Raw genomic sequence first — 21196 nt, 5'->3', positions numbered from 1 at the left:
CTGTTAGCAGAATTTATTCGTAGAGTTGGCTCAATGTAAGACTTTTAGATACTACTCGGTTAAGACTGAAAATCTCTCGACTCCCACGCTTTCTCTCACTCGCGGCCGCTCCGAACATGGTCGCGCAGCCTCCACCTTCGCCCGTCTCGGGGGTGGATCACCGATCGAAGACGATTCCGGACGGATGGGGTAGGGCCCAACCCCGATTGGACCAGAACAACCCAGAGGGAGGATCAAGAATTTTCCGGAGAAGGGACGAACGCCTAGGACGGCGGAAGGATTTTCGCGGAGGAACAGAACGATTTTCAGTCTTAACCGAGTAGTATCTAAAAATCTTACATTGAGCCAACTCTACGAATAAATTCTGCTAACAGTACTTTGAATTTGTCGTGTAGTTTAATTCTTTGCGCGCCTCGCCGAGCAGAGCGGTTCAGCGCTCCACGGGCACCAACCCACCTCCTTTTTCCCTAAACCACCGACCACACGACGCAACAAAACTAATTGCAGGTCATAGGGGAAAAATCCCCGAGGTACTGCGCTCACACAGGGAGAAAACCAAAAAAAAAGTGCCCGCGGCAGACATACCTCAACCACCAAGCAAGACGGAGCGAGAAGAGAGACGAAGAATTTCATTGAAGATTTACATTCAATCAAGATCGAAGATGGCCAAGAAGATGTTAAATGGTCAAGATGCTGCAAAAAGAGACAACCCGGGTTTCTTTGAAGACGAAGAAAATCTCATCTTTGGGAACAACACCTAAACTAAACAACTCTTATATTGAACAACTCAGAAACTGAACATCTCTGCTACGGAATAACTCTGGAATAAAACTGAACATCCTACATTTGCCTATATAGGCAAAAAATATAATTGACACAAATTGAATTATATATTAAATAAACATTCTTTGTTATAAAATTAAAGAATTATTATTTGAAATAATAGAATACTTCGAAAATAAATCGTTTAAAAATAATTTCTAAAGTCTTACTTGATAAACTATATTCAAACGATTTATTTCCAAAGTATTGTATTATTCCAAATAATAATTCTTTAATTTTATAACAAAGAATGTTTATTTTTAGTCCTTTCGTAGACCAACAGTCTTAACTTTGATTTTGCATCTCTCCGCTAGAGACCGTATTATTTGCCAGGAGTATTGATTTTTTGTTTCAGAGATCAGCTGAGCACTGCCGATCGGTGCTGCCCACTGGTAGCTACTTGTCAACAAGTAGCAATAATATTATATTATCAAATTATTAATATATGTATTGAATTTACATGTCTATTTTGTTTCATTTCTAGGTTTTCATTAAACTTTATGTTTAACTTTTTTTTCTATTTCACCATTATGTTCCTAATCAATTTAATTGTGTCAATATTTGTAACACACCAACATTTGTAAGGCTCCGATTGGTCGACAGTCATCTCAATAAGTTGCATAAAAACCGTGCCCCCTGGCGCGCCCGCGGCAGACATCCCTCAACCACCAAGCAAAACGGAGCGAGAAGAGAGACGAAGAATTTCATTGAAGATTTGCATTCAATCAAGATCGAAGATGGTCAAGCGAGAAGAGTGGCACCTACGCAGCATTCAAATTCTATTTTGAAGAGATTTTTCAAGGACAGCTGTCAAAAAAGACCACTCTGGTCTCTTTCAACACGAATAAAATCATATTTTTCGTGTTACGAACAACTCTGAGATTCAGCATCTCTGACTGAACTCGGCTACTCTGTGTTACTGAATAAGAAAAATAATTACTCGTTCCATTCAGGGTCGAGAATTCTGGTTTGCAGAGATCTTTCGCAGACAGCGACCAGAACGAACAACTCTGGTTCCTTTGAACATGAACATGAGCAAAGTCTATTCTTCACATATTGAGTATAAATTTCATCAGCTGTTTATACTCAATCGTATTAATAACATACATATGTATACATATGCTTATTTATAGGAATAATAAAAATAATTTCTTTTTTTTCAATAGTTAAAACATGATCAGGGGGTCTTAAAACGTGTATTTACGTGTAAATTTTTAATTCATTATGGAGTTTGCTTATACAGGGTGTTCGGCCACTCCTGGGAAAAATTTTAATGGGATATACTAAAGATCAAAATAAGATGAAAATCAAGAATATCAATTTTTTGATTGAGGCTTCGTTAAAAAGTTATTAACAATTAAATTCAAAAATTTCAAATCGTTCTGGAAAAATTATTTTCGGGTGTGGGGGTTAATTACAATCATTTTTGGTGAATAGACGTACTCTCAAAATCCTACGCACTTTCAAGAAAAAAATTCGAGTAGCTGTTAAAATTTTTAGGCGAAAAAAAGAAATTTCAAATAATTCTAAAAAAATTATTTTCGGTTGCGTGGGTCAATTATAATCATTTTTGCTCATTACACATACCCCCGAAATCCTACGCACTTTCGAGAAAAAAATTCCTTTCCGAAAATCTAATTAAGTGCCTGAATTTTTCGACGAAAAAAAAAAATTTCAAATCGTTCTGGAAAAATTATTTTCGGTTACAGGGGTCAATTACAATCATTTTTGGTGAATAGACATACCCCTGAAATCTTGCGCATTTTCGAGAAAAAAATTCAGTACGGGCGAAACTTTAAACGTTAATAACTTTTTAACGAAGCCTCCATCAACAAATTGGTATTCTTGATTTTCGTCTTATTTTGGCCTCTAGAATCCTCCATTAAAATTTTTCCCAGGGGTAACCAAACACCCTGTATGTATGTGCCTATACATACATATGTATACATATGTAGTTCGAAACGTAAAAATGCCTGGGCAGTCGAGATTCGAAATTGTATGCCATTGACGCGAGGACGGACTTCAGCTGTTCAAGAGCAAGAAGAAAAGGCTCCCGTTCACGTTTTTTATTGACTTCAATAAAGAAATTAGTTTATATGACCTGGTGTAACATGTGGCTCGTGCGGTAAGATATATCGACTTTCCCCACCACTCCGTTAAACGCTAAGGAAGTTCGTCGTTACTAATGTCGACGGTCGATGCACTCAATTATGCCAGATCTGGCCATACTGGAATGAGGTGTCTGCGGTACACCCGGGGCTCCCTTGACATCTCTGCTTGCGACTAACACTAACTTAATCGCGGTTCTTTGTTTCTTTTCAACAGAATGAATTAATCTATTCCACTTACAGGAATTGTTACATTAGCATTTAAAAATAAGTTATTCGCAACAGAGTGGTCAATAATTTAATGATACATAATTTCAACTATCTGACAAATATTTATTGATAACATGTCCTGATAGCTATCGTCCTTCTACGAGAAAAAGGCACAGCGTGTTTACATCTCCACTCCTGTTGCAGTCCGCTGACTCACAGGTATTGGCCGATAACAATGACGAAGTCGGTGACAGCCAATCAGCGGACTGCAGCAAGAGTGGGGATGTAAACACGTTGTGCGGCACAGCCTGTGCCTTCTTCTCGTGGAAGGACGATACAATAATACGAATACCGTTTTTTAGCAATGTATTGAATTAAATATGTATATTCATTTTCAAATAGTGCTCTATTCCTATTTTAATACTATTTTGTTATAATAGAAGGATTTATTAAATTTAAAATATGTCAAATTAAATTCCATCATTATACATATACAGTTAATAGTAAATAAGTTTAGTACAGAGTTTTGGCGGGAATTTGCGGTTCGTGATAATTAAACAATTTTTGTGATGTTATAGACATTCTCTTATAAGTACGGAAAAAATTCATAGCAATACAATGCCTGAAGTCACAATTAATAATATCATTATTAATTTTCCTTTCAAACCATATCTTGTTCAAGAGGAATATATGGCGAAAGTAATAGAGTGCTTACAGAATAGTAAGAATGGTGTTCTAGAATCTCCAACAGGTACAACTCAATCTCACTGTTTCATATTTACATATTACTGAAACATTAATACGAATTAATATAAATACCACAGGTACAGGAAAGACTCTGAGCCTTTTGTGTTCTTCTTTAAGTTGGTTATTAACAAAAAAAGCTCAATTACAAGCACAATCATTGGTCGGTGGAATAGAAACACCAAATTTTGGAGGACATTTCTTTAAACAATTAAATAATGGACTTAAAGAAGCTGCAGGCAAGTCAGATCCTTCTATTAGTTTTAACTGGGCAGCGCCGAAAATTATCTATGCATCCAGAACGCATTCTCAGCTCTCACAGGCGATGCAAGAGTTAAAAAAAAGTTCTTACAAACATGTAAGTGTAGCTGTACTAGGGTCGAGAGATCAACTTTGCATTCATCCAGAAGTTTCCAAAGAGACCAACACTTCGAATAAAGTACATATGTGTCATTCTAAAGTAAAGTCTAGAACATGTTTTTATTATAACAACGTTGAAACAAGGTAAAATGTTTTGCTGATATTTTGTAATTTTTAATAAATATTTGTTTGCTTTTCGAAAGCATTAATGAAAAACAAATGTTTTTAGAAAAGAAGATCCTTTCTTCAAACAACAATTATTAGATATAGAAGATTTAGTAAAAGCTGGTCATAAATTCAAATGCTGTCCATACTTCTTATCCAGAGAACTTAAACAAAATGCAGATATAACATTCATGCCATACAATTACTTGCTAGATGTAAAATCACGAAGATCCCAAAATATAGATCTGCAAAACAGTATTATTCTTTTAGACGAAGCACACAATATTGAAAAGATATGTGAAGAAGCAGCATCGTTGCAAGTAATACATTAAATATGATAATATGTAACAGAAATCATTATACTATACATACGAATTATTTATGATATACATATGTGTTTAAAAAATATTAAAGTCTGCTAAGAATAAAGAAGACGTATGAATTTTATACAAAATTTTTCTAGATATGTAGTACAGATATTGCAATGTGCATTGATGAAATAACAGCAGTAATGGAAGATATGGCTAACAATGTTGAACAAAATGATCTTTTTATGGAAAATTCAGGAAATGTGCAAAAAGATTTTACTGCAGATGATTTATGCATTTTGAAAGCTATGTTTTTGGAATTGGAGAAAACCATCGATTCTATAAAAATCAATAAACGCGATGTGGGAGATACGCTTCCTGGTGGATATATTTTTGAATTACTAGAAAAAGCACAAGTACTTATGAACTAGTTTTTGAATGCATCAAATATTTTTATAATATTTATATTTCATCGTAGTTTACTTGACAGTTAACCCACGGCAAGGAGCAACTGGTAATAGAGAAATTAGATAAAATTGTATTTTACTTAACAACTACAAGTGCCTCTCCATTTACAAGGAAAGGCAATGCGCTTCAAAAATTTAGTGATTTGCTAAGAATTGTGTTTAGTAGTGGTAATAGCTTACACTACAGGGAAAAAGTAAAACAATGTTATAAAGTATATATTCAATTAGAGGAACAAAAAAAAAATTATAAACACGATATATGGGAAACAAAGAAAACCATTTTTAAAAATGAAGGCAAAGTTATCAGTTATTGGTGTTTTAGTCCTGGTTTTAGGTAAAATATGTATTATATTATTAATATACTGTTTTATTTATTTTAATTATAACGATACATATATTTTATAAAGTATGCAGCAGTTAATGGAACAAGGTGTACGCTCAATGATATTAACAAGCGGTACATTGTCTCCATTAAAACCTTTTATATCCGAACTTGGAATACCAATTGAAGTCCAATTGGAAAATTCGCATATTGTAAAAGGAGATCAAATTTGTGTGGGTATTCTTAGCCAAGGTCCTGATGGTTTTGCTTTAAATTCTTCTTACAACACAAGGTATTTTGATTAAAAATACATTCACACAATATATATTTAATATATTACTCAGATTATATATTATATTATATTATATAACTTCTTTTAGGAATGATCCAAAATATATAGGATCTCTTGGACGAACTATATTTAATTTTAGTTGTCTCATACCTCATGGTCTATTAATTTTTTTTCCTTCATATCCAATAATGAAAAAGTGTAAAGAAGAATGGCAAAACACAGGTTTGTGGACAAAAATTGCAGACCATAAAGTAATTATTTTTAATATTTATGTAAGATATTGTTATACAAATTTATATGTGTAATAAAACCATTTTCTTATATTTACTAGCCTATATACGTCGAATCTCAACATAAAGATGGTTTCATAAATGTTTTAAATGAATATTGTGAAAAAATCAAAGATCCTTCTTGTAAAGGGGCTATCTTCATGGCAGTTTGTAGAGGCAAAGTGAGCGAAGGGCTCGATTTTGCTAATGCAAATGGTAGAGCTGTGTTAATTACAGGTCTTCCATTTCCACCTTTGAAAGATCCAAGAGTTATATTAAAACAACGATACTTGGAAGAAATAAGAATTAACAACAAAGAAGTAATTAAAATTTGAATTTATATTAAAATATCAAATAGATTAAATTTTGTCTTGTATCCTTTAACTCTTTGTAGGCTTTGTCTGGGCAAGAGTGGTATCAACTCGAAGCATCACGAGCTGTTAATCAAGCTATTGGTCGAATAATACGTCATAAAAATGATTATGGAGCTATTATTCTTTGTGATTGTAGATTTGAGAATCCAGGTTTCAAGAAGTATTTATCTGCTTGGTTAAGGCCTCATATAAAAAATTTTACTAATTTTGGAGTAATTACAAAAGATTTGAGAGATTTCTTTAAATATGCAGAACACACTGTAAGTTTTCTTTCTTTGTTTATACAAGTATTAATGCAAATGTAACTATGTTCGCTAAAAATTTTATTTTTAGTTACCCCAACCAAATATGCAATTTAGAAATAATAGTATTTCGTTACCTGCAATGGCAGCATCTTTTGATACAACTTTGTCGCGAACTGCACAAAATCCTATGAAACACAAGTCTAAAGTAACATCTTTAGTAGAGAACACTTTTAATATAGATTTATATACTAATGAAAATAAAGAAGCTGATGAAACAATTGATGTAAAGAAAAAAAATTTCTCTGAGCTTTTAGCAACAGAGTCAAAGCCTATAATTAATTTTAGCGATTGCAAATTAAAAACAAATTATGTTACCTGTGAATTAACAAAGAATACCACAGAACCAGTTACAAAAAAAAGAAAAATAAAAATGTTACCTATTGAATTCAATGAGTGTTTGTCTGGTCCTTCTACATCGTCTACGTGCACAAACAGTATAACTAATTTAAAATATTCACAACAAATTTCTGAAGAATCGAATGATACCGATAAAAAATCTTTAGGCAAAACATATTTAAAAGAGGTAAATATGCAATTATAAAATATGTTTAAATCTATAAAATATTGTTTAAAAAGGAATATTTTACAGTTTAAATGTCACGTACATATACAACGTACTTTTAGGTAAAACGTTCTTTATCAGAAGCTGATTACAAAACATTTGCAAAAATGATACAAAATTATACGAAGACAGGTAACCTTGAAGAGTTGCTGAAAATACTTGAAAACATATTTCCACAGAAAAAACTATTTCATTTGTTTATAGGTACTTTTTTTACATTAATATGAGAACTAATTACATCATACTGTTAATTATCGATAATTGAAAAAATATATGAATTTTTAGGGTTTAAACATTTTTTAAAAAAACAACATATTGCTGCATTTGATACTCATATTACTTGTTTAAAAAATGTGCAGTTAGAAAATTAAAACTTTTAAAAAAAGAAAAAACTAAATTTACATTTATTGAATGATTATTAAAAATATGATACAAGTAAGTAGTAATGAATCACAATATATTTTATATTCTAAATAATCTTTTTTAATCATGGAGACCTGTACAAATTTCTTAAATTTTAAATTATTTGTTTATATCCAGAAGAAACAGAGTACTACAAAATGAGTTTAAATTTATACATATCGTTAAAATATCTTTTTCTTTTTTAAAAAATGTTGCGTTGAGCTCCTTGTCGTCACTCCGAACTTATACATTTTTGATACACGGAATCACAGTGCTCCTATTGTAGGATCGCCACTTGAATCACTGTCAAATAAAAACATCTATAGCATATTAACGGTTACTACTCTCTACGATACAATACTTTTAAGAACAGGCCTTACGTCATTAGATTCGTTAATCTAGACACATGTGCCTTTTTTCAGAAAGGCGTTGACGCTAACATATGTAATATTTACAAACAGTTCTTGTTATTCTTAAGAAGAATCAAATATTATAAAATAACCATAGACCACTTAAAAATACAATATAGTTTCATTACAAATTGATTTAATTTCATATTTATGTATATGTATGTTACATTTTGTCTCTCACTATATATATATAACATTTGGAAAAAAATATTTTAAAGCACCAAGTACGGAAAATTAATTGTAGCAAATTATAATATTTGTTATTGAAGATTATAATAATATTTAAATTATGTCAAGTAATACATACATTGCTTCAAAAACAAACCCATTAATATCCACATATTCGAACATGTGTTTTTTCATCATTATATGTATTTTTTAGACAAATACTAAAGTATATCATTCATAACTTACGTCGACATCGGAATGTCTTCTATCTAATATTTTTGTCTACATGCGTTTAATGTATATTTTTCCCTCTTTTGTTATGAATCTTGACATGAAAATGCATTAAGTATTACTTTAAAAAAAAAAATATATATATATATCACTTATTTTGAATTAATGTGTTATTTAATGAACATATAACATTAATGTTTGCCTTATAAAGATAGGTTAAAAATTGCAGTTTTTTACAACTGTGTGGTATGAACTCCACTTGCATCTTTATTATTATCAGTTTGTGTTTTTATAAGTGCATTGGTCACGATTTCTTCATAATGCTCTCCAAACACACGTCTATTATGAGAAATGAGTATTAAAAACTGAGCTGCTATAGCTGTCAGCTCCTCTTGAAGCGATGATAGCCCTGGTGGTACTTGTAGCGGTGCTAAAGATTTACATAGCATTAGCTTTTGTACAAATTGTCGAATTCTGAAATCTGAAAATGTATGAAAAAAAGAATAAAATAAAAAAACCAATTCCAATATTCGAATTATAAAATTTTGCATGCAATACTCACTTATAAGGTGCCTAATTTTATGTTCTGGTTTAGTAAGTTCTAATATTTGTCCTTCTAATAATATTTCCAACTCTGGAGATAATGGAGCAGAATCAATCTCTTCTAATGTCGTTCTTACGTCTGCTTTTACTTGCAATACAATATTCGGCATTACAGTTTCCAAATCCCTAGTAACAGTATATGTATAAAATTTAACTTATAACTGTATTGTTTGTGTATACAATTATAAATCATTTTGTACATACTTATTTGAATGTACAGAATCCAACAGCACAGTAAGATGTTGTTTAATATTCTTTTTGAACCTTGATACTCCATGAATTGGTGCACCCACTGTATTGTTTACTAGCAATATCACAGCGCCTATAATGCTTAATCTACTGGTCTTATCACGCAATTCTAGTAACCTATCCTGATCAAGTAATAAAGTCTAAAAGAAGCATATAAAACAAAATAAATATTTGTAAGATTATTAATGTACGTAATGTAAAATGAAAACATGTGCCATTCTAAATGGATTGCATGTTTCCTGTAATTTAATATTCCTAAACATACTTCTGTTTCTGGAATGAAATCCCACTCTAGAAGATCAAGATATGCTTCAGTTAAAAGAGAATATGTGATTAGTCGTATATTATCAACATCTAATGAACTGTCTGTAACTTTTGTAGGATCGAAATGTCTTAATAACCACTTTTCTGTATAATTCAAACCATTTGCACAGATTTTTAAGAATTCGGCAAACTTTGCTTTTTCATATTCAACACTCGAAGCAACTATGTTTGGTCTCATCATGGTAATAGTAAAATTTGCCAGATCAAGTTGCATTAACTGCAATATTTCCATTATACCTTTAAATATTTCAATAACATCTGTTTTTTGACTGAGCTCTCTAATCTTTCCATCTCTTACTGGTGCACATACTTTACTCATAATTGAAATCACATATTGTGCATAATGATGGAAATCTAAAACACCTTTTTCTGTTTGTTGTTTGATTAGATCTACATCAAGTACTTCTTTTAAATTTTCTCGAATTTTTGTATGGTGTGGCAATACCAATTCATTTAATATCTACAAAGGAAAAAAAGAAAAATTATTGAAAACTACAAACCTTGTGCTACTTTAGAAAATCAGTATGAACATATTACTTCTTTAATTTCGTTTAATAAAACCATCGCCTGTGTATAGTTTGGAGGATCTTCAGCCAATTGCTCGGCTAACAGATTCCAAAAAGCTGTATGCATAATTTCTTTGACTCTTTTGTAAAATGTACCATCTTTATGCTCAAACTTCTGTAATTGAAAATTTTTGTCCATTGCAATTTCGTGAGCCAAAGTCATATTTTCCATGTCGTTAACAACTTTTATAATTTCTTCAAGGGGAACAAATTTTGGCGGCGACGTTCCTACTAATCTGGTTGTCGTAAAATTTGGAGTTTTTTGCCTATATAATAGGAAGTACATTACAAACCACATTATTAAAAATTTAAATAATATTTATTATACAATGAATAAATGATAATTTGAATAACAATTGAATTTACCCTGTTGCAATATCCTCCCCTGGATCGGTGTTAGAATTAGACTGACATTCTAAAGGTGTAGATGCACTGGCCTCGTTTATATTACATTTCTGTTCTTCGTTATGTTCCATTTTTTGATTCCTTTAAAATACATTTTGTTATATTATAATATTTAACAAATATTATGTTTACTGTAACAAATAATACAGTTGATATTATTAAAACATTAAACATTATCATATTGAAAAAATACAACATTAATAATGAATATAAATTAATTGTTAAATCAAATAATACATTAGTGATAAACATAAGTATTCAAATTGGGAAATTTTATTCACACATAACTCTGCAGGGTGCGGCCGAATAACATGTACTAGGTGGTTCCTTATGAAAAACTAAGAACAAAATATGGAATAAAATTCTTTCATTTAAAGCTTAGTTTTGGAGAAAATCGAGTTTGAAAATCCTATTTGTACGTATGCTGTTACAGCTAAGTTACGATTCGTTGAGCATTGTATAACACATATCGTTTTTATAAACAATGTCTACCCAGCATTTAAAAGTTACCGAGTTTAAGAAAAAATACACAGAAGACTTTTAACAAACAACAGATCATTGGTTATTAAAACGTAACGTAATCTAACAGCATACGTACAAATAAGATTTTCAAACTTTAAATGAAAAAATTTTATTCCATATTTTGTTCTTATTTTTTCATAAGGAACCACCATGTTATTCGGCTGCACCCTGTATAATTAGAAGATATAAAGAAGTATAAAAAGTACTATATATGTTAACCATTTAATACTCTTGTTACACAAAGGCACACTACTGACCAAAACAAAATACCAGGAATGAAACTTAATAACGCCATTGATCCTGGAAGTTTGCGACTAACGAAGAGGCAGCAAAGAGTAATACCCCATATTACTCCAGCGCCAACCAAAATTTTATTCCTAATAAAATAGCGTTTAATTGTGTGCATAATAATTAACTTTATTTGAAATTAAGTAAAATGGTTTTAAAAAATAAAATTAAATTGTAACTCTACAAATTTTATTAATAAGAAATTTTCAGTTTATACGTATATAATTATACTCTCATCTTTTGTTTAAAAAGTAAAAAGGCTAAAAAATGAAATGAAAATAATAAATAAAAATACCTAAGAATTACATTTCTTTAAGTGAAATGCCTTTTCTATTACAAAGTAGTAAATTCAAATTTGCCTCCAAAAATGACACTACATTTTATTCCATGAAGATAATATAATTATTTATTTACATAAAAGATCTTTAATATATATTACAAATTATTAATGTAGGAAACATACCTGTCTGACATGATTAATATTAGATTTAAATGTTTTGTTGCAGCACAACCTATACTCAGAAGCAGCTGGCAGTTGAATGCACTGGTTAATAAAGAAAAGGAGGTCAAACCTTGTCTATAAAAAGAACATCCACAAGGTACATATAAGAATTACCCTTCCTAATTGATTTTAAAGAAATGGCATAATATTTTTTGTATATACAATACCCTGCCTTATATTTGTGCATAATATATGAGATTAATATATGACATATTCCAATTGTTACTATTAACATATTTTATATTGTAATGTACTTTGAAAATATCTAAAATTTTTTTCTTTAGAAAAAATAAACAAATACAAATACTTTCTATCCATCTCTTAATTTCATTTATAATTACAATTTTGAAACAGTATCTATTTTCAATACCTTTGATTAGAAATAAAAAATTATTTTGAAAATTGAAGGTTTAAATAATCACGAATTACATTACGTATTTTTCTTAACGCGCAACACTTTTTAGACAATCAAATACAATTAAGCATTTATCGATTTGATTGCAAACAAAACTAAAGTAATTTTTGTCCATAACATGACTCTAAACATATTTTTTCGTTTAATAACTTGGAAATATTATGAAGTTAATTATGTAGACGTAATTACTTCTAATTTTCGATATAATTACAAAGACGTCATTCACTAGAAAGTCAAAATGTATAAAATGAAATCTTACCTGTTCAATATTTTACTAAAATATTTGGACACTCATTATAATAAAGTTCGTACTTCTATGGTAAATTTATTAATAATTTTATATACAAATCATCATGTCCAGAAATCAGTAATGTCCCAAACAGCTGTGTATTGTGTATTTACTACTTTCTAGCTAGGTGATGTTCAACAGTGAAGTTAGGCATGAATTCTGTTTCAAACAGTAGCGTCATCTGCTAAATGTCTTTTTTGCAGAGTTACCATTTCTCATAATTATCTTCTATATTCATTTATATTTAACTATTAAAATATGTTTACTATTTAAAATATCCTAAGATACATAATTTGATCAGTGATGATTTAACAAATTATCATGTCAATAATTTGTTATTTTTTATAATTTTCTAAAATTTAAAATTATTAATAGCTACACCACACAGTAATATATTACTCTGTAATTACATTTTAAATGCTGTTTGAATGTATTTTTTATTTATTTAGGAAGACGTGTATAATTTTTAAGCAACTGTGAAATAATCATAAAATATGCATTTGTATCACAATAAATATAAAATGAATCCATTTTTATATGTCAAAGTTGGTAGCATATTTTGTTTGGAATATTTATCTTAAAAATTCGTAATCGTATCGTCGCAATAATACGTATGAAATCTGAAAAGTTTTAAGATATACGTGACATTGTCTTCCTTGGAAGGTGATATGAATCATTGTTGTTCACCTTGAGCTTGACAAATATTGCACACGTTCCAATTACAGCCGACTCTAGTACCAAGAAATGAACTCGGCTAAGCGTTCTTTATCGAATAAAACTGATTAAATTATATTTGGATAATAAAAAATAATTTTTACGTCTTGTTCATATTATTTTTAAACTTACCAACTATGTAATTATTTTCAGGGAGTAAAATAATAAAATATCCTTCATTTGTTTTGTTTGAGAAATTACAAGAATTTCTTATTTTTGAAAACTATTTTGGTAAATGTTTATTTCAGTGACTTTACCCTAAATCTGTATATTTTTTTATTATTTTTTCACAAAAGACTGTATCTGACCTTTATAAAGGAATATAGATCGGGGGAGGTTGAAAAAGTAACGCGCATTAGCTTTTCTTTTTTTAAAAAACTTTAAAATTTTAAGAAACTATAGTATCCGTGGAGCGATCCCGATGATTTCTGAGTACGTTATAGAGAAGGAGATTGTGAACAACTTTTATCTGAACAATAATTGTCACTTGGCTTCAATTTTAGAGATATACAAGGGGCCGCCGATCGTTTTCTGTTCACATTAAAGTGACCGACAGGCGAGTGTACATGTATAACAGGTGAACAAAAAGATTTAATTTATCCAATTTCAACAACATACTTTTTTTTTTTGTTTTTTTTTGACGCGGGGAAATCTCTGCACAGGGGGATTCTTACTGGCTAAAAACCCCGCAGTGAGCAGGCGCCTGATGGGGGACCGGGAATTCTAGTGAGACATCACAGGCTAGAGTTCCCCACCGCGCCGTGCCTTTTCAGGCCCATCGCGGTAGAAGGCACTCCTCCAACCATATCCTCTTTTAGCCGCAGACGCCTGAATCAGGGATAGTAACTATCCCACGCCAGCCCATCCTCACACTCATTTTCATACACAACACATTCATACCGGTATTTGGTCCGCGGGAGCTTTCGCTCCGATCTCCGGGATGCCATACGAGGATGTTGCCACCAGCCTTCTCAGGCTGATGACCCCATTTCCGCATCTTATCCCAGTGACCGCCCCTATTCGCCACCTGGGGACGCATCATGTAGGGGTTCACCTCCCCTGCCGCCTGGAGAATTAAACGGGTGCGTGGTTCAATAACATACTTTTTTTTTTGTATGTGGGAAAATCCTCATGGATACCCGCGGGACCACCCGAAGGGAGGGCCGGCGGGTAATGCCAAACTCTTACCGGCTACAACTTCGCGGTGACCATCCTCAGGCACCTGACGGGGGACCGGGAACTCTAGTAAGACATCACAAAGTCCCCCGCCGCGCCTTGCCTGTCGAGGCTCATCCCGGGGGGAAGGATGACATATCCCCCCCGCCCGCTCCCCCCTGATATCTCCGCCGCGGACGCCAGGTTACCCGACGCTTGCGGCCCCGGGGCTGCCTTCGGTGCTCGGGCCCCTGCTGTAGCCCTCATGGGTGGCCCATCAATCCCCCGGCCGCCGACGTGGTGGCCATAGGAGAGTACTGACGGACCGCTCCACTTCCGGAGGTCCATCCGGACCTCAAGGCCGTTGGAGGAAGCCAGGAAACGTAGGTCGCCTCGCCTTCCCCCCCCCCCCCCCCCCCCCCCCCCCCCCTCCCGATCCCCCCTCTCCGTGCAGGGTCGCGCTCCCGCTCGGCGGCCTCCTGTGACATTACCACCTCACAGAAGGAGGCCACAACTTGCCAGGTTTTCTTGCTGGCCACCATCTTTCCCACTATGGTGGCCAGCGAGAGATTTCTCCCCACTTCCTGCTCCAGGACACGGCACTCATCTGCCCACGCTGTGCAGGCTTCCAGCGTGTGCTGTGCCGTGTCCTGAGGGTCTCTACAGTGGTAGTACACCGTCGTCGCCTACTTCCCGATTCGACACAGGTACTCACCAAAGCAACCATGCCCGGTGAGCACCTGTGTCATCCTGTAGGATAGCCTAACCGGTTTGTCCTGCCACTCTTGCCAATATGGCAGGATTGCACCAACGGTCCGTTGTGCACGGCGCCTCGTCGGTTTGACCGCTTGTCTCCTAACCCAGACCTCTAGCGGTCTCCCAACCTCCCGGAGCTTCCTGGAGTGCTGGAGAAACCAACTGGTTTCTCCAGGCTAGGAGCTCCAGGGGTGGAAGACACGTCAGGATAGTCGCCGCCTCGTGGGAGATAGTGCGATAACCTCTAACAACCCGGATGGCTAGCCGACGGTTGACGCGGCGCAGCACGGAGGTGCGGCGCCGGCTGTCATCCAGGTTCTGGGCCCAAACTAGGGCCCCGTAGAGAGCGGTTGAACGCACCACCTCCACGTAGAGGCGGCGGACTCCAACATCTTATTCGGGAGAAGGCGGCCTAGAGCGGCAGCCGCCTCCTCCACCCGCGGGGGGGGGGGGGGTCAATAACATACTAGCCCAGACCTAACTCATGTGTCGCACTCGTTCCAGGACGCAAACTGCCCTCCTCTTGACGTCGAAATAAAAAATAGTCAGACCTAACCTAGTCACTAAAACAAATTGTTGGAATATTGATTAAATTAGTTAATTATTTTTACTAATTAGATTAGATTTAGTTATATTTTACATAATTATGCAAATGACTGATGACCTCGCCGATTTTGATGACCTTGAAATATGTTGTCAAGATCACTATTCTGAACAACTTTTATTACCACCACTCGGCCTTAGTTTCCGAGATATATTATATTAAAAATGGGTATCGGTATTAGTTAGTGTAGTTGTTAGGGGGAGTCTGGAAAACGAATTTAATATGTTACTATTGAAGTCGTGGGGGATGTTTTATTTTTTGCTCCGCAGGGCTCATGGAATGAAATTTCATATTTTTGTTTTTTGTTGCAGGAAAAGAATGTCTGAAATTGTGGCTTTGAACCGACAGTCGGTGAATGACGGAAATAAAATTATTTTTGCAAATATTTAGAAGACGAAGGCCAAGCGGCAGTAACATGTATAGGGAAAAGTTGTTCAGAATAGTGACCTTGACAACATATTTCAAGGTCATCAAAATCGGCGAAGTCGTAAATCATCTGCATAATTACCATATTTTATATCGATACTATGCATATATGAGTTTTTGTCCACCTGTTATACATGTACACTCGCCTGTCAGTCACTCTAATGTAAACAGAAAACAATCGGCGGCCCCTTGTGTATCTCTAAAATTGAGGCCAAGTGACAAGTATTGTTCAGATAAAAGTTGTTCATAATCTCCTTCTCTATAACGAACTCAGAAATCATCGGGATCGCTCCACGGATACTATAGTTTCTTAAAATCTTAAATCTTTAAAAAAAAAAAAATACTAATGCAAATACAGTCTTTCGTAAAAAGAACCATTAAAAAATTAAAGTTTAGGACAAAGCCACTAAAGTAAACGTTTACCAATATTTTAAATCTTTTTTTTCTAATACTGTATAAGCAATATTTTTTTACAAAAATTTAATGCATGAAGTCTATTAGAAAATTTTTCTCTTAAAAGTTAAGGGTTTTTTGAAGTATACAGACACGTAGAAGGTGACTTTACGGTAGGTACAAGTAGAGGCCAATTTATATTGTCTGTCCATATTAATGGTAAAGAAAGAAATAATAATAAAAGTTTGTTCTAAAGAACTTAAAGCAAGTAATAAAACGTTAATTAAAATGTACACCACTTTCGTAATCGTTAACACATATACACATACATATGTATATGCATATGTATACATAGAATTTGAACTGGAATGAACTCGCGCGATTGTTACCGCGTTGTCTGCCTGCACGGCTGTCATTCGTTACCTACCTATATACAGTTAATACAGATTTTAACAAATTTGCACGTTTATTTTTAACGTTGCACAACAAATTTTTGATAAAGTGTTTCAAATTGATAAATCGTAAGTACGGCAACTTAGTTGCAAAGAAATGAGGTAATGGAGTGTCTTGCGTTAATTAATTGTGATGAGAAAACTATAAAGCGACTTCTAGTCGTGCGCGTGAACAGAACCGGCCGTACGCGCCACCACCATATTGCATAAGGCCAAAATTGGCCCGTCAAAAATGTTTAGCTGTGGTAGAGTTATCGGACGATTGCCAAAACTTACGAGGCATTCGCATGTTAATCATTTCTGTCGACCTTTAAAATATATCGGTAAGCATTTACATATTTATTCACTTTGAAGAAAAATTTTTTTCGGCTAAATTGAAAAAGTTTTTTCAATTTTCAGGCTTCATGATACTTTTTGATTAAGTTTTTAATTAATACTATATTAAGTAATAATTATAATGATTAGTAAAATGTAATCATTGTATATACATGTCCCTGTAATGACAATTGTTAATATTCCTTTAAACTTTTGTGCGGCATGTACGATCTGAAGTATATACCACGCGACATAACCTTAAAACTCGTTTTTTTATTTTCATTAACACTGTTTGTCATTATAGTAAAAGTTCATTATTCTAATATTCATCTTACTTCAAAGTACAGTTTATAATTATTTTTCATACTTTGTATTTATTGTATTACATTGAAACTTCTCTTCCAATATTTTAATTACTACTTCTAATTATTTATTGGTTTTTAGGAATTGTTAAAGCTAGCAATTCATGGTATAGTAATAATGCATCTGACAAGAAAACGTACAAGCTCCCGGGAACCACCATAAAACCTGAAGAATGTGTACCTGAAAGTAGGTATCTCAAACTAAAAAAAACTGTCCCTTCTTGTGAATCTTATCCTAATGCATCTTGTCCGCCATCATGCTATGAAGCTTGTGGAAAATCAGAAGATTCGCAAAAGTGTATAGACAAGCCACCACCACCATCGCCACCATATTGGAAAATATTGGCCACTTTAATCATAGCTGGAGTTACAATATATGTGGTACAATATTATTGATTTTCTGTCGATTATATTTTATATCTTTTATATTCAAAATAGCTTATAATTGTAGTCAATGTGAATTATTATTTAAATATTTCTTTGTTCTGATTTTAATAATTTATTTAAATCTATTCCATAGATATCTAAGACAAATTGGTTTGCATCAAAAAAATCAGATTTGCAGACGGATGTAAGTAAGAGTAAGTTGAGTTATAGCCTATCACTATTTAATTTTTTATGACGTGTAAAAATTCGTAATTAATCATTTTTTATGGTTAATATTTAGGGAAAAAGGATGGAAGAAGACATAGAAGATTATCGGAAAAAATTAAATCTCCTTCTAATTCTAGTTCAATTCCTAAAAATGTACCTTACCTTTTAATAGGAGGTGGAACTGCTGCATTTTCTGCATTTAGGTCAATTAAATCTGGAGACCCTAAAGCTAAGGTATATACTACTATAACAGTAGATTTATTCTGTTATTGCATAATACGCATAATTAAATAATGACTTCAGGTTTTAGTAATAACAGAAGAAACAGACTTTCCTTACATGAGGCCACCATTATCTAAAGAACTTTGGTATAACACAGATCGGAAAATAAGTGGGCAGTTACTTTTTAAGCAGTGGAATGGAACACAAAGAAGGTAGTTATTCAATAACATTTATCTATTAAATAAATAACTGATATGAAATATTTACTATATTGCAGTATATTTTATGAGCCACAGGAATTTTATTCGAATGTTAATAGTTTAATTGAATCTGATAAAGGTGGTGTAGCTGTAGCTACAGGTTGGAAAGTTATAAAAATTGATGTCCAAACTAAAACTGTGACGCTCGAAGATGGTTATGAAATAAAATATGATAAATGTCTTATCGCAACTGGTACGTGTAATTAAATTGTGTTCAAGATGTATACATATTCTTTAATTTTAACATTTTTTTTTAGGGGCTTTACCTAAAAATCTTCCAGTTTTTGAATCTATCGAAGATGAGCTCAAAGATAAAATTATAACGTTTAGAACAAAAGAAGATTTTCTTGACTTAGAAAATAGTGTGCATAATCCTAAATATAAAAATATAGTAATAATTGGTGGAGGGTTTCTTGGATCAGAACTCGCTTGCTCGCTTGCCCGTAATTGTATGTTTTTTCTATTCTTTCTTTATTAACATAACGTTTTAATTGCTAATTAACATAAAGAAGTAGTTAACCATACTGTTCTTTAGTACCTGAAAATAAGAGAGTATATCAAGTATATAAAGAAAAGTTCATAATGGATCAAATACTGCCACAGTATTTAAGTGAATGGACAACAAAAAAAGCAATGTTGGAAGGTGTTCAGTGTATCCCCAGTTCTGAAGTTGAGGACTATTCGTATAAAAATGGACAGTTGTCGCTTGTTCTTTCAGAAAATCGTACTGTATGTTTACTTTAAAAGTTCAAAGACTTTACATAAACATTGGAAAACTGCAAGTAATTATTTTGTTTCTCTTTATTTATATGAAAAGGTTGATGCCGATCAAGTGGTTATAGCAGTAGGTGTTGAACCAAATACTGATTTAGCAATAGCTTCGCATTTAGAAACAGATCCTGATGTAGGCGGTTTCCTTGTAAATGCAGAATTAGAAGCAAGGAGTAATCTTTGGGTTGCTGGAGATGCAGCTTGCTTTTATGATATTCGACTTGGTAGAAGAAGAGTAGAACATCATGATCACGCTGTAATTTCAGGAAGATTAGCAGGAGAAAATATGACTGGTGCAGGTAAGTTAAAATTTATGTTATTATGAAAATAATATTATCATTTTTATATAATTGTGGAAATCGCAATAAAAAATGAAATTATTAAAACATTTTTGTTTTTGTTAGGAAAACCATATCTGCATCAGTCAATGTTTTGGTCCGATTTAGGACCAGAGGTTGGATATGAAGCAATTGGTATTGTAGATTCGTCGCTGCCAACTGTAGGAGTTTTTGCTAAAACATCAGAGTCTATTGCTTCACCAGCATCCATTTCTAATTCAGATGAAATAACTCGATCTTTGAGTGAAAAGGTAATAAATGAAATATTACATTAAAAATCATATTATGTTCTTGTGATTTTTATAACCTATATTTTCATAATATAGAAAGTACACTCGATGCAAACACAAAATTTAGTAAAATCAGAATTAGAATCAAGAACAATCATAACCACTGATGAACAAGCAAGTTCAGAAAATAGTAAAACAACAGTCTGCGATAGTTCAAAATCAACAACAGAGGAACCCAAAAAATATGATGATTTTGGAAAGGGAGTTATTTTTTATTTAAGAAATGATATTGTGGTTGGTATAGTTCTTTGGAATATCTTCAACCGGATGTCAATTGCTAGGCAGGTATGTGTGTGGAACATGGAAATCATAAGAAATAGAGTAAAAGAAATTTTCCCGTTTTATTGCTCCTATTATCAAAAAAACAGTTCCTTTGCCAAAGTGTCTGTAGAACAGTACAAAAATTAGAATAAACTTTATTTGCAGGTCCTTGCCAGAGGCACAAAATATGATGATTTAAACGAAGTAGCAAAACTGTTTACTATTCACAATGATTAATTCCGTTAACACAAGAATATGATGAATGTGTGACAATGAATTGTGTCACTAATATATGTGGGTCTGTATTCATTCTTCTGAAACATTTTTACAAATAAAAAATCTACAACTAGTATATTATTCCTGAGTTTAAAAGGTACGACTTGTATAAATATTGCACATATTACGTACAAAGCTTATCCAAAAGTAATTTATAGACAAATGCATTTTTATGGACATTCAGATACTGTTTATTACACTATTAATACATGTAAACTTTATTAAGAGATAAATAAAAAACTGTTTTATTAGTTATTAAATCAAAATTTAATTTTTGTTAATATACATATACATACATGTACTCAACAGGTACATATGTATGTAC

The 21196-nt window shown here is 32.9% G+C and overlaps 3 protein-coding genes across 15 annotated transcripts; 2 read left to right on the top strand and 1 right to left on the bottom strand.

Annotated features, from left to right (window-relative positions):
* The first annotated feature begins 2758 nt into the window (after positions 1-2758).
* On the top strand, positions 2759-11594 carry Rtel1 (Regulator of telomere elongation helicase 1). Of its 5 annotated transcripts, none has more exons than XM_076768386.1 (14): positions 2759-2947; positions 3719-3891; positions 3965-4388; positions 4474-4729; positions 4873-5133; positions 5208-5518; positions 5592-5798; positions 5887-6049; positions 6130-6387; positions 6462-6701; positions 6775-7269; positions 7371-7512; positions 7594-7743; positions 11433-11594. In XM_076768386.1, exons 1-13 carry the CDS (start codon positions 2919-2921, stop codon positions 7677-7679), a joined length of 3045 nt encoding a protein of 1014 aa, XP_076624501.1. In that variant the 5' UTR covers positions 2759-2918; the 3' UTR covers positions 7680-7743; positions 11433-11594. The 5 variants fall into 5 exon arrangements, with proteins under 5 accessions (XP_076624501.1, XP_076624500.1, XP_076624504.1 ...); XM_076768385.1 differs by lacking the exon at positions 11433-11594 and adding an exon at positions 7849-7986; XM_076768387.1 differs by lacking the exons at positions 2759-2947; positions 11433-11594 and adding an exon at positions 3201-3219 and having other exon boundaries at positions 7594-7714.
* LOC143343464 (T-complex protein 11-like protein 1) lies at positions 8269-12850 on the bottom strand. Of its 8 annotated transcripts, none has more exons than XM_076768390.1 (9): positions 12653-12850; positions 11940-12053; positions 11446-11565; positions 10628-10747; positions 10233-10527; positions 9637-10155; positions 9327-9511; positions 9082-9248; positions 8345-9000 (listed from the first exon to the last, which is right to left on the bottom strand). In XM_076768390.1, exons 2-9 carry the CDS (start codon positions 11948-11950, stop codon positions 8753-8755), a joined length of 1665 nt encoding a protein of 554 aa, XP_076624505.1. In that variant the 5' UTR covers positions 11951-12053; positions 12653-12850; the 3' UTR covers positions 8345-8752. The 8 variants fall into 8 exon arrangements, with proteins under 8 accessions (XP_076624512.1, XP_076624511.1, XP_076624509.1 ...); XM_076768391.1 differs by having other exon boundaries at positions 11940-12020; XM_076768394.1 differs by lacking the exon at positions 11446-11565 and having other exon boundaries at positions 8271-9000; positions 10628-10797; positions 12653-12846.
* A 4265-nt stretch (positions 12851-17115) lies between these two features.
* On the top strand, positions 17116-21137 carry Aif (Apoptosis inducing factor). Of its 2 annotated transcripts, XM_076768196.1 has the most exons (13): positions 17117-17505; positions 17942-18046; positions 18128-18240; positions 18380-18440; positions 18527-18687; positions 18757-18887; positions 18953-19128; positions 19193-19384; positions 19471-19664; positions 19753-20005; positions 20111-20295; positions 20371-20619; positions 20761-21137. In XM_076768196.1, the coding sequence occupies exons 1-13, from the start codon at positions 17415-17417 to the stop codon at positions 20830-20832; spliced, it is 1983 nt and encodes a 660-aa protein (XP_076624311.1). In that variant the 5' UTR covers positions 17117-17414; the 3' UTR covers positions 20833-21137. The 2 variants fall into 2 exon arrangements, with proteins under 2 accessions (XP_076624310.1, XP_076624311.1); XM_076768195.1 differs by having other exon boundaries at positions 17116-17505; positions 17942-18240.
* Positions 21138-21196: the final 59 nt, after the last annotated feature.

This window comes from Colletes latitarsis, chromosome 7 (genome assembly GCF_051014445.1).
Source record: "Colletes latitarsis isolate SP2378_abdomen chromosome 7, iyColLati1, whole genome shotgun sequence".
Classification (NCBI taxonomy): Eukaryota; Metazoa; Arthropoda; class Insecta; order Hymenoptera; family Colletidae; genus Colletes; species Colletes latitarsis.
Note: the sequence above shows the minus strand (reverse complement) of the source record. Positions and strands in the feature narration are given on the sequence as shown.

Coding starts and splice junctions, on each gene's coding strand:
- LOC143343464 (XM_076768390.1), bottom strand. Junction 10,748..11,445: donor ATTCCTGGTATTTTGTTTTG/GTCAGTAGTGTG, acceptor TGTATTTTAAAG/GAATCAAAAAATGGAACATA. Junction 9,512..9,636: donor ATTTCATTCCAGAAACAGAA/GTATGTTTAGGA, acceptor TGCTTCTTTTAG/ACTTTATTACTTGATCAGGA.
- Rtel1 (XM_076768386.1), top strand. CDS start 2,919: ATGACCTGGTGTAACATGTGGCTCGTGCG. Junction 4,389..4,473: donor TATAACAACGTTGAAACAAG/GTAAAATGTTTT, acceptor AAATGTTTTTAG/AAAAGAAGATCCTTTCTTCA. Junction 7,513..7,593: donor ACTATTTCATTTGTTTATAG/GTACTTTTTTTA, acceptor ATGAATTTTTAG/GGTTTAAACATTTTTTAAAA.
- Aif (XM_076768195.1), top strand. CDS start 17,415: ATGTTTAGCTGTGGTAGAGTTATCGGACGATTGCCAAAACTTACGAGG. Junction 18,241..18,379: donor CTGGAGTTACAATATATGTG/GTACAATATTAT, acceptor TCTATTCCATAG/ATATCTAAGACAAATTGGTT. Junction 18,688..18,756: donor CTGGAGACCCTAAAGCTAAG/GTATATACTACT, acceptor TAATGACTTCAG/GTTTTAGTAATAACAGAAGA.